Genomic DNA, 15,247 nt, shown 5'->3' with positions numbered 1-15,247 from the left:
TTTCAGTTCTTCCAGGTCCGGTTGGGGGCAGATATACAGCATTATAGAATGCTGTATTTAAGCCCTGAAAGGTGATGGGCTATCTTATATCGGCCAAAACTGCTGACAGGCTCCCTTGAAAATGCGCAATTCATTATGGAAATCACTGACACCAGGTCCTGTGGACTCAAGAGGAGAGGGACCAGCACACAGTTCAGAAGCCTGTATCTGATAATATGGGGCTACTTTAGTGACTATGATGTGGGCAGCTGCACATCTTAAAAGGAAGAGTCATTGATATGCATTATATAGAGGTTTTAGAACAATAGGCTGTGGCTGCAGACATTTTCCTGCAATATCTATCACCCCTAATGGAACAGAACATCACAGGGGACAGTGCTGCAGTTACTCACTGGTTTCTTGCATTGTCGCTTTTTGAAGATTTCCTGGATCCATGTTAATACAGTAGCTGCTGTAAGAGAGGTGAGCGCAGTTCCGGCACTTTGCTTCTGTCTCCGCTGCCATAGCTTCTAACTGTGAAAGAAGGCGCCGTCTTTTACAGAAGCTAAAGCTACAGAGATAGAAGTAGAGTGCTGGAGCTGCACTCGCATCTCCCTCAGCTTTTATCACCATGAATCCAGGATGTCTTCAGAGGGCGAAGATGCAAGAAACTGTAGTAAGTAACTGAAGTGCTGCCTCCTGATGGCATCCTGTTCTATGTAGAAAGGGAGATAGATGCTGCAGGAAAGTGAGTACATCCCCATCCTCCTGTAACATGCTTTTTGAGGCTTCTCTCAAACGAAACATCACATTAAGTGCAGTGAAAAAACAGATGGGATTAAGTAGACTGGGAAAAGTGTAGAGTATCTTATAATAAAGCTAATTACAAATGTGCTTAGGGTGTAAAGATAGATATTTAGTAAGGATATTTTGGCTTCTGGACCACCCCTTTAACTGCTGATTTGTGCTCTTTATGCCGTTGTGTATTATAATATGCTAAAAGATTCCCAAATCATTGCATTCTTGTTTTATTTACATTGTAGACAGCATTCCGACTTTTTGGGAATAGGTGTTGTACAGACTTTTGGAGTAAATATGCAAAATATCTATTCAAATTTGGTTTTGCCATTACCAATGTCTCCTATCCAGTTAGGTGAATGCTACTAACATGATCCCATTGTAATAACGATATATAATTTAATACTTTCAGTTTTGAAGACCAGCACAAAAAATTAAGTTTGTGGATACATGAGTTTGAGGAGCGAATAAGGACAGAAACTCTTGGGGAGAGCAAGCAACATATCCCTGAGAAGAAACGTGAGATGCATAAGGTGGAGATGTTCTTGGATGAGCTGGTGGCAGCGCGGTGAGTCAATATCCAATTCGAACACTGTCAAATTATACTGGTCTTCTAGGAAAAAAAATCAAAATATAAAAAAAGTTCTTGTTTGTTAGCAATGACTGCAAAGTCTTGCTGATAACACTCATTTTAGGAAACTGAATTAGTTTAGCTTTTATTAACTTCATGTTTTAGGGATTCTTTTGAGAAACTTTGTCAGCGAGCTCAATCATTACATGAAGATGGACGTGGGGATGGTCAGGAGGTTCGCCTGTCGTCTCAGCTGAACACAAATTACCAGAACCTTGTTAAAATTCTAAAGGAGAAACTCCGCATTTGCCAGATAGCTCTTCAAGAACATCAGATTTTTGAAGAAGCTTTGCAGACTACCTGGTCGTGGTTGAAAGATATGCAGGACAAATTGTCTGCTGCTGAAAGTACAGTGGGCAGTAATAGCACACTTGAAAATCGTCTACAGCAAGTTCAGGTAAAAATGTATTTGGGTTATCAGATATAATGGCTGAACTATGCATGTCTTTGGTACAACATTTAAAATGCCTTTTTCTTAGGAAATGCTCTTATTGAAAGGCGAAGGTGAAGTCAAGTTGAACCTGGCAATTGGTAAAGGTGAACAGGCTCTTAAGAGCAGCAACATGGATGGAGAAATGGTAATTCAGATGCAGTTGCAGACATTGAAAGATGTCTGGGGTACTGTCAACAGTACAGCTGCAAGCTGTCTCAGGTAAGCTGCATGGGGATTGTATCCCAAATTTAGCAATTAATTCTTGAATAGCACACATGCACTTGTGCCCCAAAAATTACCCTTAGTTTTTTTTATAATAGTTGATTCAAAACCATAGTCAAGAAAAAAAAAAGTTAAGAGCTGAATAAAATTAAACAGTAAGATTTATATTATTGTTTCCCCTATATTGGTGAGTTCACTGCAGGCAAAGGAATGATGATCCACATCAGTATCCACATGCACACATGTATATGAGCTATAATCAGTTGGCTTGTATCAAGGAAAAGACTTTCAACATGATTCATCAAGACTGTCGATTTTCACCCCGGTCTTGATGAGGAGCTATGTTAGAGTCAGACCTCCTAATTCATTTAGACTCTGTGCGCTTTGCAACAAATCCTTCTCCAGTCTGGGATTGGAGTGAGATTACTGTTTTAAAATATACCACAGCGAATCATGAATTAAGCGAGTTGTGACGTCATAACCCTACTGCACCCCGCATCACCCAGCATTACCCATTTTTGCGGAACTGGGAGAAACTGGCATGAAATCGCCAAAAGTCACAATTTTTTTGCAACACCGATTAGTACAAAAAATTTGCAACTTTGCAGAGCTTTTTATGCCAGAATTCTTAAAGCTTTGATGAATCAAGGTCTAAATCATTGGATTGAATTGGATTTGTTATTATTGAGACATGGCAGCAGAGGAGCTGGGCGAAGCGTATATACAGTTTTATAGTTTGCACAGGGAATGAGGATTCCAGACACAGAGATTCAAATATGCATATTACCTTCTCAGAGAGAAGAGGACAGGACCTCTAGTGCCACTTATTGGAGTTAGCAATCCTGAAAGTCAGTATAAATTCTAAAAAGGGCCTTGACATATGAATTACTGTAGGTTAGGAAGACAAACCAAAAGTTCAATTTGCAGATACCTTTCATCAGTGAAAAGCAGGAGAACTGGATGGATGAGAGAGAGGCCTCTGCCAGGGGACCTGAGGGGTAAAGTTTCTCTTTGAGGAGAGTGCCAAGTTTGCGTAGGGAGACGTATAGGCCAAGTTTGGAGAGTCTACCTGCATATCTAATCTCCCAGGAGAGCATTGCACGACCTAATTCTTTCTACACCCGATTGGCACTCTCCACAAGGAGAAACTTTAACCATTAATCCTGTAAAGATTCAACAAACGGCTAAGAGATCATTCTTTTGTTGAGCACAAGTTTCTCCAGGCCTTCCAATGGACATCACTGTGTATTCTCAAAATGTTTATTCAGCAATTGTCTAAATCCAGTTTTTTGCAAGAATTTTGTGAAAATTGTTTAAAAATAAATTGCCATTTAATGTCCTCATGTCTATAAGTGCATGTACTTCAAAAATTAATAATAAATCAAACTGGCTTTGCAAATGTTTCATGCACATAAAATATGATAGTTATTTTTTAGAAAATGAAAGTGAATGTACATAAGGATAATTTACTTTTAATATTGCGAAGCAATGCTTTTATGTTTTTCTGTACCTTGCACCGAAAAGCAATCAAATATGTAGATTTTGGGTACTTACCGTGAAATCTCTTTCTTGGAGCTTTCATTGGGGTCACAGGAAACCATGGTGTATGCGGTCACTTGGAGGCTGACACTAGGCAATAAAAAAGTTAGGTTCTCCTCAGTAGTATACATCCACCAACCAGAGCCAAGCCAAACTGTTAGTCAGAAATCAGTAGGAAAAGAAATCTACACTAAAATACAGACTGGCCCAACAGAGGCATTTAGATGGGCTGATGCTGTGTCCCCCAATGAAGGCTCTGAGAAAGAAATTTTATATTAAGTACCCAAAATCTTAATTTCTCTATCGCGTCATCGTGGGACACAGGAAACCATGGGGCGTCTCAAAGCAGTCCTCAAGAGTGGGGAGAAAAAAAAAGGCTAGTCAGATGTAAGAACTGAGGTAAGAATCTCAGGTTGGAAACAGACCACTGTAAAATGCGAAACCATTTTGTCCCGACCCGAAACCGCCAAGCAGGAGGAAGAAGGAGAGCACTCTGTAGTACTTGGTAAAGGTAAGAACAGATAACTTAGCTTAGAGAGCTGCTAATAGAGGTCTGATAATGAGAGGTGCAAGAGACCCCAAACACAGATGAAGAGAGCAGGAAAGACAATGATGGCACTCTGTTCCTTGCCAATATGTGTCCAGAATGGCAGAGCAGATCCTCACGGGAAGACCATTATGATGACTCTCCAGACAGGAACGGTGAATCTGAGCATTTGAGTAATCTGTTCTTGACAGATAGGGTGCTGGGATGAACTGTGACCCGTTACAATATATACTGGTGACCGATAGAAGGACAAGAAGGAAATGAACGGAGCCAGAGAAGGATATCTCCCACGATAAAGAAGAGAGAGCCAAACATAGGACCCCAAAATTCCCCAGGAGGCCGTTAGAGATTTACTAAGTGTATGCACCCCACAGAAAAAACTTGACGGATAAACAGAAAAACTAGTTTTGTTTGATAGCAAGGTAGAAACCGGACCTTAGAGAGCTGAGTAACAAACCAGACTCAAGCCCAACAATAAAGAGGCCAGGAGGCAGTAAGAGGAAGGGGAGATTAAGAGGAGATTAAGGTTTCCCCGCTTAGATTGCAAACGAGACGTGATCGGATGTACCGGAGATATGAACGCTGCATTTCATGAGCCAGGTCGTAAAATTGAAAAAGAGTAAAATTATGCAAGTGAAGAGGATGGAACTGGAAAACAGATATGGAAATTTCCAAGAGTAGATTGTAAGAATACAAACTACCTCCATGCTAGTAGAAGGTGGAAAGAAAGGAGAGGATGTGAGTCTAGGAGACCTTGAAAAGAGTTGAAAAATAACCGCTGAGTCGTAGAATCTGTGAGCAGACTAAAAGCCCTCGCACGGCACCCTGGGTGTCTTTGTATCGATATTCTAAATCAAGAAAAAAAAATAGCCAAGAGGTGTAAATATATTAACATAATAATATAACAATTACTTGCCTATTTAATAAACAGTCAAACACTGTCCTCAGTAGTGATGTTTGCATGTATGGCATATATCCACACAAGGGATATTGGCTGCAGCGATTATTTAAAGGGAATCTGTCACTATGTTTTTACTACCAAATCTGTGAGCAAAAGAAATAAGGATTGTAACCCTGATCAAAATAGAAGCAAAAGTACCAATCAAATGCAAAACCAAGATAGAAAAAAGTGCAAGAACTGAAGTAAATGGCTAAAAAATAATTATAATAATAATAATAATAATAATATGGCAGATTCTTTTTAAATGATTGTTGTGAAGCTTGGTTTATTTATTATGCATTACTTATATAGCACTATCATATTCCGCAGCGCTTTACATATATTGTAATTGTATTCCCTACTGGGGCTCACAATCTAAATTCCCTATCACTATGTCTTTGGAGTGTGGGAGGAAACCAGTTGCAAACATGGGGAGAACATACAAACTCCTTGCAGATTATGTCCTTAAACCCAGGACCACAGTGCTAACCACTGAGCCACCGTGCTGCCCACTTGATTAGCGTAAGTGTATTTATAGGAAATTCCAGTATTTGTTTTTTTATTATGTTAACTCAAGGTCTATGCCATTTGTTTTTTATAAATTTAAGAATTGCCCTTTATTTTGTGTTCATCAGGGTTTTTAGCAGTTTTACCAAGGTGAAATAGCATCGCAGAGTACAGTATAGTGCCCAAAAAAGGCATAGGAAACCAAAAGGAATGGGAGTTAATGCTACTGTCAGCAGAGCCCAATGTTTGTTTGCTGTTATATAGTTACAAATGTGTTTTTTCTTTGTTGTATTCTTCATCTATCTAGGTTTGCACTACTTAAATGGTTTAAATATGATTAGTATAATATAGCTAGTTTATTACAGTAACAATGCCATACAAGTGTGGCAATGTTTATGGCAGAAAATAGCAATGTTTCTCTAGGTCTTCTCCACCTCTTTATAGGGAATTTCTCTCCAGGTTTATTTTTCTCTAATTTTTAGGGCATCATAAAATAAGGGCCGAGACCATGTTTCCAGCAATATGTCACTTACTGAATTCCTTGCTGTAGTTTTCATAAAATTACTGTTTTATCCACTGCAGCTCTGCCAGTCCTTTCATTGATAAGCTCTGCCTAACCCCATTCGCATCATTGAATGGCCACTTTCTGCCTACACTGTACGTAGACAAATAACTGCCAATCAGTGGTGTGGGGCGAGTATAGCCAGAGCTCAGGAATATCAAAGTCTACGAAGCAGGAGCTCATCTTTGCGAGAACTAGCGGAGCTATAGCAGAAAAGCTGCGTTTTATCCCAACTACAGCAGGGAGCCCAGTAAGTGATACATCAGTGGAGTCAGTGGCAGCTAAAGCCTGGTGACAGAATCTCTGTAATAGTGACAAAACTGCGAACACATAATGAAACTCACTGTAATTATTATTATTATTCTAGCGGTTTAGAGTCTGTACTCAATCAGTGGAATGAATATACAGAGAGGAAAAATCTAATGGAACAGTGGCTGGAGTCTGTCGATCACAAGCTGGAACAACCCATCCAGCATCAGAATGGTCTGAAAGAAAAATTTGTACTTCTGGATCACATTCAAGCAATCTTGTCAGACATAGAAGATCATGCCACAACCCTCCATCATCTCATTGAAAAGACGAAGGAGTTACACCAGAAGACTGAGGACACAACCTTCTCAGACAAGGCCCAAAATGAGCTGAAAACCCACTTCAATGACATCATGACCATTGCCAAGGTAAGTTCATTTTTTGCTTTCTTTCTCTTCCTTAAATTAGATAATAAGTTTAAAATTGTCTAAAATTTGACTCAAAAAGAGCGTAATGTTTGTTGATGAGGAAAATAACATTCATACGGTTACTCTGAAACAAAGAAATGATTATAAAGAACTTACTAGACTGTTGATGGTGACGTCTCATATTGTGGGAAGGAATGAAATGCTATCAAGACAATATTAGGAAGAAATGAAAATGAACAACTTGTGAATTTTAATATTTGTGTTTAGGAGAAGATGAGGAATGTAGAAGACATTGTCAAAGATCACCTCCTGTACCTGGACGCTGTTCATGAGTTCTCAGACTGGCTGCATTCTGCCAAGGAAGAGCTTCACCGGTGGTCTGATGCCTCAGGAGATGCTGCAGCCATTCAGAAGAAAATCACAAAGATTAAGGTTTGTTCTAGGGGTCATATATTAATAGTTAGTGTTGTATTTGAGTTGACAGCCTAGCATTCATCATTAATGCCTACACGTGGAATCACCAGACTATTTTGCTAAATTGCACCAAAATTGTGGTTTACATTTCTGGCACAAGATCCCCAATTCATCAAAGCTTTTATTTCCAAATACTGGCGTAAAACACTTGGAAAGATTTTAAGACTTTTGGTGTTTTTATGCTATTCCCAGCCCACTGTGCAAAAGTAGGCATAGTCAGGGAGCGATTACAGTTCTCACTGTTATTAGTGACAGTAGCTCCAATTACAGGAAGTGAACGGCCGCAGGGTGAATATACTTCTTTTTCTCCCTGGAGCCGCTGCTCAAATAAGTCGGATACACAGGATATATATGTTTCTTTCCTTCAGATTTGCTTCCAGGTAAATGGCGTTTTTGGATGTGACAGATTTCCTTTAAGTGGATTTAGGCTTCCATTCTTTACCATAATGACTTAGTTTGTTGTACTGAAACCAGGTTGTCCACATATTTCTTCTCTTCTCTGAATGACCTCACAGTTCTTAAATATATCTTACACGTACATTTTTTTTTAATAGATTTGCAAAAATGTCTACATTTCTGTTTTTTTCAGTCAAGATGGGTTGCAGAGTGTACCTTAATGAGAAAAAAATGAACTTTGTGAATTTACCAAATGGCTGCAATGAAAGAAAGAGTGAAAATTTAAAGGGGTCTGAATACTTTCCGTACCCATTATGTATTGTATTTTTGGATCTGCCTAGAAGAAAAATTTTCTTGTGATTCCCTCTTTTTATGTCTCTGATTCCTGGATCATCTGTTTCTCCCAGACATAAACAGCACTGGAAATACCTTGAATATGTCTACCCTGTTTGCTCAGTTAATATATCACGCACATGTCTATACTGGAATCAGCAGCCTAATATCAGGGGGATAGTATTTTTTGACTGACATCTAGCAAGTGTCTTTGGTCAATTTCAGTGAAATGTTTCTTGGGAGCAATCAATGGGAATGACCCCAAACTCCATAACCATGTTACATGTTCCCTTCCACCTCGGTAGGACTTAACACTGCATTATATGATGCACTTCACTTTACTGCTCACTTTTTTGACAGAACTTTTGTTTCGGAAATCTCCAGCACACAGATGTAAACATTGTCAGCCATCCCATAGTTCTCAGGCTGAAAACAACTTTGTCGCTATAGTGATGCTTTTTTTCCATTACAGGAGTTGATGGATTCCAGACAGACTGGAGCTGAACGTCTGAGCAGGGTTGTGACTCTGGCTCCTGCAGTGAAGAAGAACACCACAGCTGGCGGATGTGACCAGATGGAGGCCGAGATACAAGGCCTGCAGGCAGACTGGAAGCAGTGGGACGAGAGCGTCTGTCAGAATCAGGACACTTTACAAGCACTCCTAAGTCAAATGGCAATCTCTGAACAAGAGTTCACCTCTGGGGTCTCCAAGCTGGAAGACGCCGTGCAGGACTTCAGCGTGTTTCTGGGAAAGTTGAGTCAGAAGCTGACGCAAGTGGAAGGCAAGAATACAGACAAAGAAATAGTAGAAGCTTGGCACAGGCAGAAGGTGACGCTATTCTCTTACTTCATACTTATTCTCTCATGTGTCTGGGTGAAAATGATCTACTGCTCACCCACAGCTATACAATTGTAAGTCAGTATTCTGAAGGGTTGAGGTATAAACGTGCACCATCTACGTGAGACCACATTCAGTTTTATAGCATTTCACTATTACTAAATCAGGGATACGTACTGCAGTATTAGGCCTCATTCAGACATCAGTGATTTTTCACATACACCAAAAATAGTCTCTGTTTCATCAGTTCTTTTAAACCGATTTTCATCAGGATATAGTCTGTTTGTCAGATTTTACCATCAGTGTGTCATCAGTGATTTTCGCGTATGGTTAAATTATTAAATGTGATAATCATGGACAGCACACAGGTTGCACTTGGATATCATCTGTGTGCTGCCCGTGATTCTCAGGGACCCATACACATCATTTTGATCTGTGATGCGTACTCTAAACAGACATGTCTCCTTAACCCGTAAAACAACACTAATGTGAACAGCCACATACAATATTATGGATACTTGTTCTATTAATAAAAACTACAACATATGGAATCGGCGTCTGAATGAGGCCTTACTGACATTCATCACTTATCACGCATGACAACCTATTTGTCCATAATGTGATGTTCTGCTTAAGAGTCTGGCCAACATGGGGTCTTGAAGGACTAGTGTGATGGTTACCTGGTCCTAGATATATGCCTTCACTTATGGAGGTCTTTTGGTTGTCACTAGTGATAAGCGAAGGTGCTTAACAAACAGGCAATCCCAGCATGTGTTGGGGTTGTCGAACAACCATGAGATCTGCCGACGCGGGGGCTCGAACATATTTTTCGAGCACGCCAAAGTCACTTGGTTGGCACTCTGAAACGTTCTGATGTTTCAGAATAAATTTACTTCTTTGCAGCGCTGCTAGAGGTGATTGACAGATCTCTATCAGTACATGCGAGGGAGAGACCTGTCAACCTTCTGTATCTGCACCAAACTAGTCAGGTCCCTGGCCCAATCTTCATAGTCTTGTTTCTCTGATATGCCGGAGCATTTCAGAAAATTATATTACTGGCTGCTATCATGCAGCCAGACTGAGATTCATGATGCACATGATTTAGGTAGCATGAAACACCTGACAGGTTCCCTTTAACAAGTAAAATACTACATTTCTCTATTACAGATCTGTGGGCACAAATACATGCATGTAAACCACAAACATTGGATCAGAAGTCATCAACATTACATACATGCCACTGACGTATAGGACATAGGTGTGGAGAATTATCAAGTGCTGGCTCAATTTGTACCAAAAAACTGTCTTACATGGCATGCACCATATTTATTATGAGTTTTTGGCACTTTCTTGGTATACACATGTACCAGACTTCCATTCTGTGTGATATACAGGATACAGGACTTTCCCTTTAGCAGTTAAGATCAATGGGCGCTACATGGAGGGAAACATTTTTTTTTTACATTCACAACAATGAAAAGTCCTCTTATTCTTCATAACGTGGGATATGATTGTTCCGATGGTGTACCAAAGAGTATACAGGCTGAACGGGCTTTGTGACCCAGGCTGCGCTGTGGGCATGAAGTCACTCCTAGAAATCATTGTATCATGTGTCACATTTATGATACAGCGAAGATCAGCCTTAGTTGCTTTTGATTGTGAGTCTATAAAGAAGAAAAGTGAAAATGGAGACATGCCTGAAAAGCTGCAATTTGGGTATAAGTTCAAACAAGACATAAGGGTTATTTTTTCACTGATCTAACTTTGTATATTTCTAATTGCAGGAGGCCCTGAGTGCCCTTACTGACGCTGAACATGTCACAGATGACTTAAAAACCCAGCTCAATGATCTCTGCAAATTTTCAAAGGATTTAAGTGTATATTCTGCAAAAGTATCTGCTTTAATAAAGGAATACAACAGGTTCAGTATAATATGAGATCTTTTTTTCTGTACATGCAGTGATATGCTAATATAATCAGGAATTATTAAAAAGCATCTGTCAGTAAGATGAAGGCCACCAAACTGCATATATGGGCCTGCAGGTCTTTGAAATATAACTCCATTGACACCTTTATACCTTTTATCTGTTGCTGCATTCCCAAATAATTAGCATTTTCATTCATATGCAATTTTTGTGTTAAGTGCTCTAAGTGTGACAAAGCACTTAATGAGCTGCTGCCTCCTGAAGTTATTTTCCCTCACAGCTCCAGCCTCTTTAGCTTTATTAATAGACCACTGTCTGAGTTACATCATGGCCCAGGTAAGAAAATCAGACAGTAATCTTTAGAAGCTGAGCTTGGCAGGGAAATGACATTGTAAAGCAATGGCTTATTTGCATCTGAATTAAAGTGCTAATTACTCGGAAATGCAGCAACAGATTGAAGATGTCAAGGCATTGATGAAGTTCAATTTCAGAGACCTGCATGTCCATATTTGCGGTTTGGGGTAGTTAATCTTTACTGACAGATCCCCTTTAAGTTTAGATTTATATTGCAAACTACGTACGTCTCCTCGTTGTAATATACGTATATTGTTTGCATATAGGGTATTTATTCTATTATTATTTTTTTATGATTCTAACATTTCAGTCATTATTACTGACCTTATTTTTGTTCTCTTATCTACTGTCTTTATTTAGCCTTTACTTGCAAACTTCAAAAAGTTGTCAAAGTAAGGAACAAATTTTGCAGCAGAGGTTCAGAACAGCTGTCCGGGATTTCCAGCAGTGGCTTGTCAATGCGAGAGTGGCGACCGCCAAATGCTTTGATACCCCTCAAAGTATTGATGAAGCATCAGCCAGTCTTCAGAGGATTCAAGTAAGACAACATTCAGTATATGTTTAGTTTTTTTTTACAGTAGACATTTCTTACACAGTATATTCTTGTTACATAGGGGATATTTACATTGTAGACATTTATAGCGAATGAATGATGTGGCCTAAATGCGCAGGTTCCTCTGGGATTTGTATAGTGGTTTTAGAAACAGCCCAACTTATTGTAACTCCTCTTGAAATGAATGGAGACCTCTTCTTTCAATGCCTGCCTGAATGTTGCTGCCAGTGACTGCCTCACCATATGGGATTAGGGTGTGGAGACTCTGATTCTGGGATTAGTTGCTGGTCTAATAGGTGCGTCCGGTCAATCATCATTTCCATTTCTTACATCTGAAAAGTTTTGGGTAATGTGGATACATGTTGTTACTTACTGGGCTAGCTATTAATGTTTCTCTTTTGTATCTCTTGTATCCATATTATCAAGGAATTGTTTAGGTCAGGTCAATCCATGTATACGCATGGCAACTGTCGAGTCTCTCTACCTTTCTCTAGGAATGCCTTTCGGAGAATGAAAGCGGTCAACAGAAATTACAGACGGTGACATCAAGGGGTGAACTTTTATGTAGCATAATGCCTGAAGAACAAGTGAACACTATCCAAAAGAAAGTCGTCACTACAAAGGAAGATTGGAAAAGTTTCATTTCATCACTACATGTGAAGGAATCCACCTTAGAGGTAGTTTTTGATGCTAGGGTTTTGGTGATGTTTAAGCTTTTCATGAAGACACAGTCCTTGTAGAAGAAGTCAAGGATAATCCCGGGCAAGAAATTATCCTTTCAGACAACTTTGACTAAAGATCCACCGTGCGCCTGAAACGCGTCAGTAGGAGTGTAGTGTGCTGCACTCTGTTTCCTTATGGAGTTTTTGTATTGTCTTTGGAATTCATGCTTGTGCTTCATTATCCTTGACTATTTCTCTGATTTGTGCACGCACCAGAATGCAATATTTTTCCCTGGGAGCAGGGCCAGTTTTAGACAAAGTGTGGCACTAGGCAAAAAATGAATTTGGGCTCCCAAGTGCTAACTTATTGCACCACCACACAGGAACATTTAGGGTGCATTCACACAAGCTGATTTCATTTCGCTTTGGGGCTTTTTTACCTGCCTCTTTAAACAGGCTGATGAAGGATGTTGGGGACAGAATGATTGCTAATTTGATCGCTCTGTCCCCATACAGTATCCTGCTATCTGCAGCACATCGTCTGTTTACACTTGGCAATGTGTTGCCGAGAACCATAATTTTTGCTCAATGAGGCAATCACCCATTTTGCTCCTTTTGTTGGGTGATTGCTGACCTGTTGACACCTATGATCGCCCGACTCTGCTGCTTTTGAAGTTATAAATGTAGATGGTACACACACTGCATGTCCTGCACACACAGTGTACAGTCATGGCCAAAAGTTTTGAGAATGACACAAATATTATATTTTCACATGATCTGCTGGCCTCTGGTTTTTATGTGTGTTTTTCAGATGTTTTTATCACATACAGAAATATAATTGCAATCATATTATGAGTAGCAAAAGGTTATATTGACAGTTAGAATGAGTTAATGCAGCAAGTCAATATTTGCAGTGTTGGCCCTTCTTCTTCAGGACCTCAGCAATTCTCACTGGCATGCTCTCAATCAACTTCTGGATCAAATCCTGACTGATAGCAGTCCATTCTTGCAAAATCAATGCTTTTATTTAGTCTGAATTTGAAGGTTTTTGTTTGTCCACCCGTCTCTTGATGATTGACCACAAGTTCTCAATGGGATTAAGATCTGGGGAGTTTCCAGGCCATGGTCCCAAAATCTCTATGTTTTGTTCCCTGAGCCATTTAGTTATCACCTTTGCTTTATGGCAAGGTGCTCCATCATGTTGAAAAAGGCATTGTTGATCGCCAAACTGCTCTTGGACGGTTGGGAGAAGTTGTTCTTGGAGGACATTCTGGTACCATTCTTTATTCATGGCTGTGTTTTTAGGCAAGACTGAGAGAGAGCCCATTCCCTTGGCTGAGAAGCAACCCCACACATGAATGGTTTCAGGATGCTTGACAGTTGGCATGAGACAAGACTGGTGGTAGCGCTCACCTGGTCTTCTCCGAATAAGCCGTTTTCCAGATGTCCCAAACAATCGAAAAGGGGATTCATCAGAGAAAATGACTTTACCCCAGTCCTCAGCAGTCCACTCCCTGTACCTCTTGCAGAATATCAGTCTGTCCATGATGTTTTTCCTGGAGAGAAGTGGCTTCTTTGCTGCCCTCCTTGAGACCAGGCCTTGCTCCAAGAGTCTCCGCCTCACAGCGCGTGCAGATGCACTCACACCTGCCTGCTGCCATTCCTGAGCAAGCTCTGCACTGCTGGTAGCCCGATCCCGCAGCTGAAACACTTTTAAGAGACGGTCCTGGCGCTTGCTGGTCTTTCTTGGGCGCCCTGGAGCCTTTTTGGCAACAAGGGAACCTCTCTCCTTGAAGTTCTTGATGATGCGATAGATTGTTGACTGAGGTGCAATCTTTCTAGCTGCGATACTCTTCCCTGTTAGGCCATTTTTGTGCAGTGCAATGATGACTGCACGTGTTTCTTTAGAGATAACCATGGTTAACAGAAGAGAAACAATGATGCTAAGCACCAGCCTCCTTTTAAAGTGTCCAGTGGTGTCATTCTTACTTAATCATGACAGATTGATCTCCAGCCCTGTCCTCATCAACACCCACACCTGTGTTAATGGAGCAATCACTGAAACGATGTTAGCTGGTCCTTTTACGGCAGGGCTGCGATGATGTTGAAATGTGTTTTGGGGGATAAAGTTCATTTTCTAGGCAAATATTGAGTTTGCAAGTAATTGCTGTTAAGCTGATCACTCTTTATAACATTCTGGAGTATATGCAAATTGCCATTAGAAAAAATGAAGCGGTAGACTTTGTAAAAATTAATATTTGTGTCATTCTCAAAACTTTTGGCCATGACTGTAGAAGACATCCGAGGCTCTCTCTTTCACTTCAGGTCCTCCACACTCCTGCATGCTGAAGGACTTTTGGTCACATGACCATGATATCACCAAAGGTCCTACTACACTTCTAACCACTGAATCTACACTTATTGTATAAGGCAGGACTAACATTATATGTGGAATTTCTAGTATATAAAGTCCAGGGGCTCTATGTGTGATAGGAGCCCTGGGCAATTGCCCAGTTTGAATCCCCCCATTCTAGCGATGGCCCTGTCTCGGTGGTTTGCAAAATGAAAGAAAGAAGTGATTAAAACTTAATATTTCATGTATGTACTGTTCACAATATATCTTTTTTTTAATGTAGAATTTAAAAGTTCAAATGAGAGATTTTGAAACAAGCGCTAAACCAGTGCAAGAATGGCTGACAAATACTGAAAGGATGGTGCAAGACAGCAATAATCGTCTCCATGACCTACCCTCTAAGAGGAAGGAACAGCAGAAACTCCAGGTAAGTCAGATCATTCATAATAATAATAATAATAATCTTTATATAGTGCCAACATATTCTGCAGCGCTTTACAATTTAACAGTTTCTAAACACAAGT

General features: G+C 40.1%; 1 protein-coding gene across 1 annotated transcript in view; it reads left to right on the top strand.

Moving 5' to 3' along the window:
- Window positions 1-15,247, top strand: part of SYNE1 (spectrin repeat containing nuclear envelope protein 1) — a 591,877-nt gene that overhangs the window by 252,892 nt on the left and 323,738 nt on the right. The window contains exons 48-57 of the mRNA XM_073557690.1: window positions 1,190-1,345; window positions 1,514-1,805; window positions 1,888-2,060; window positions 6,526-6,835; window positions 7,103-7,267; window positions 8,511-8,867; window positions 10,661-10,797; window positions 11,516-11,693; window positions 12,203-12,385; window positions 15,007-15,150. Of these exons, the coding sequence (XP_073413791.1) occupies window positions 1,190-1,345; window positions 1,514-1,805; window positions 1,888-2,060; window positions 6,526-6,835; window positions 7,103-7,267; window positions 8,511-8,867; window positions 10,661-10,797; window positions 11,516-11,693; window positions 12,203-12,385; window positions 15,007-15,150 (2,095 nt within the window). The remainder of the gene's footprint in view (window positions 1-1,189; window positions 1,346-1,513; window positions 1,806-1,887; window positions 2,061-6,525; window positions 6,836-7,102; window positions 7,268-8,510; window positions 8,868-10,660; window positions 10,798-11,515; window positions 11,694-12,202; window positions 12,386-15,006; window positions 15,151-15,247) is intronic.

Source organism: Dendrobates tinctorius, unplaced genomic scaffold (genome assembly GCF_039654945.1).
Source record: "Dendrobates tinctorius isolate UK_male_01 unplaced genomic scaffold, ASM3965494v1 ptg000250l, whole genome shotgun sequence".
NCBI lineage: Eukaryota > Metazoa > Chordata > Amphibia > Anura > Dendrobatidae > Dendrobates > Dendrobates tinctorius.
The sequence above is the reverse complement of the archived record's forward strand: the minus strand, read 5'-3'. Positions and strand labels throughout refer to the sequence as shown.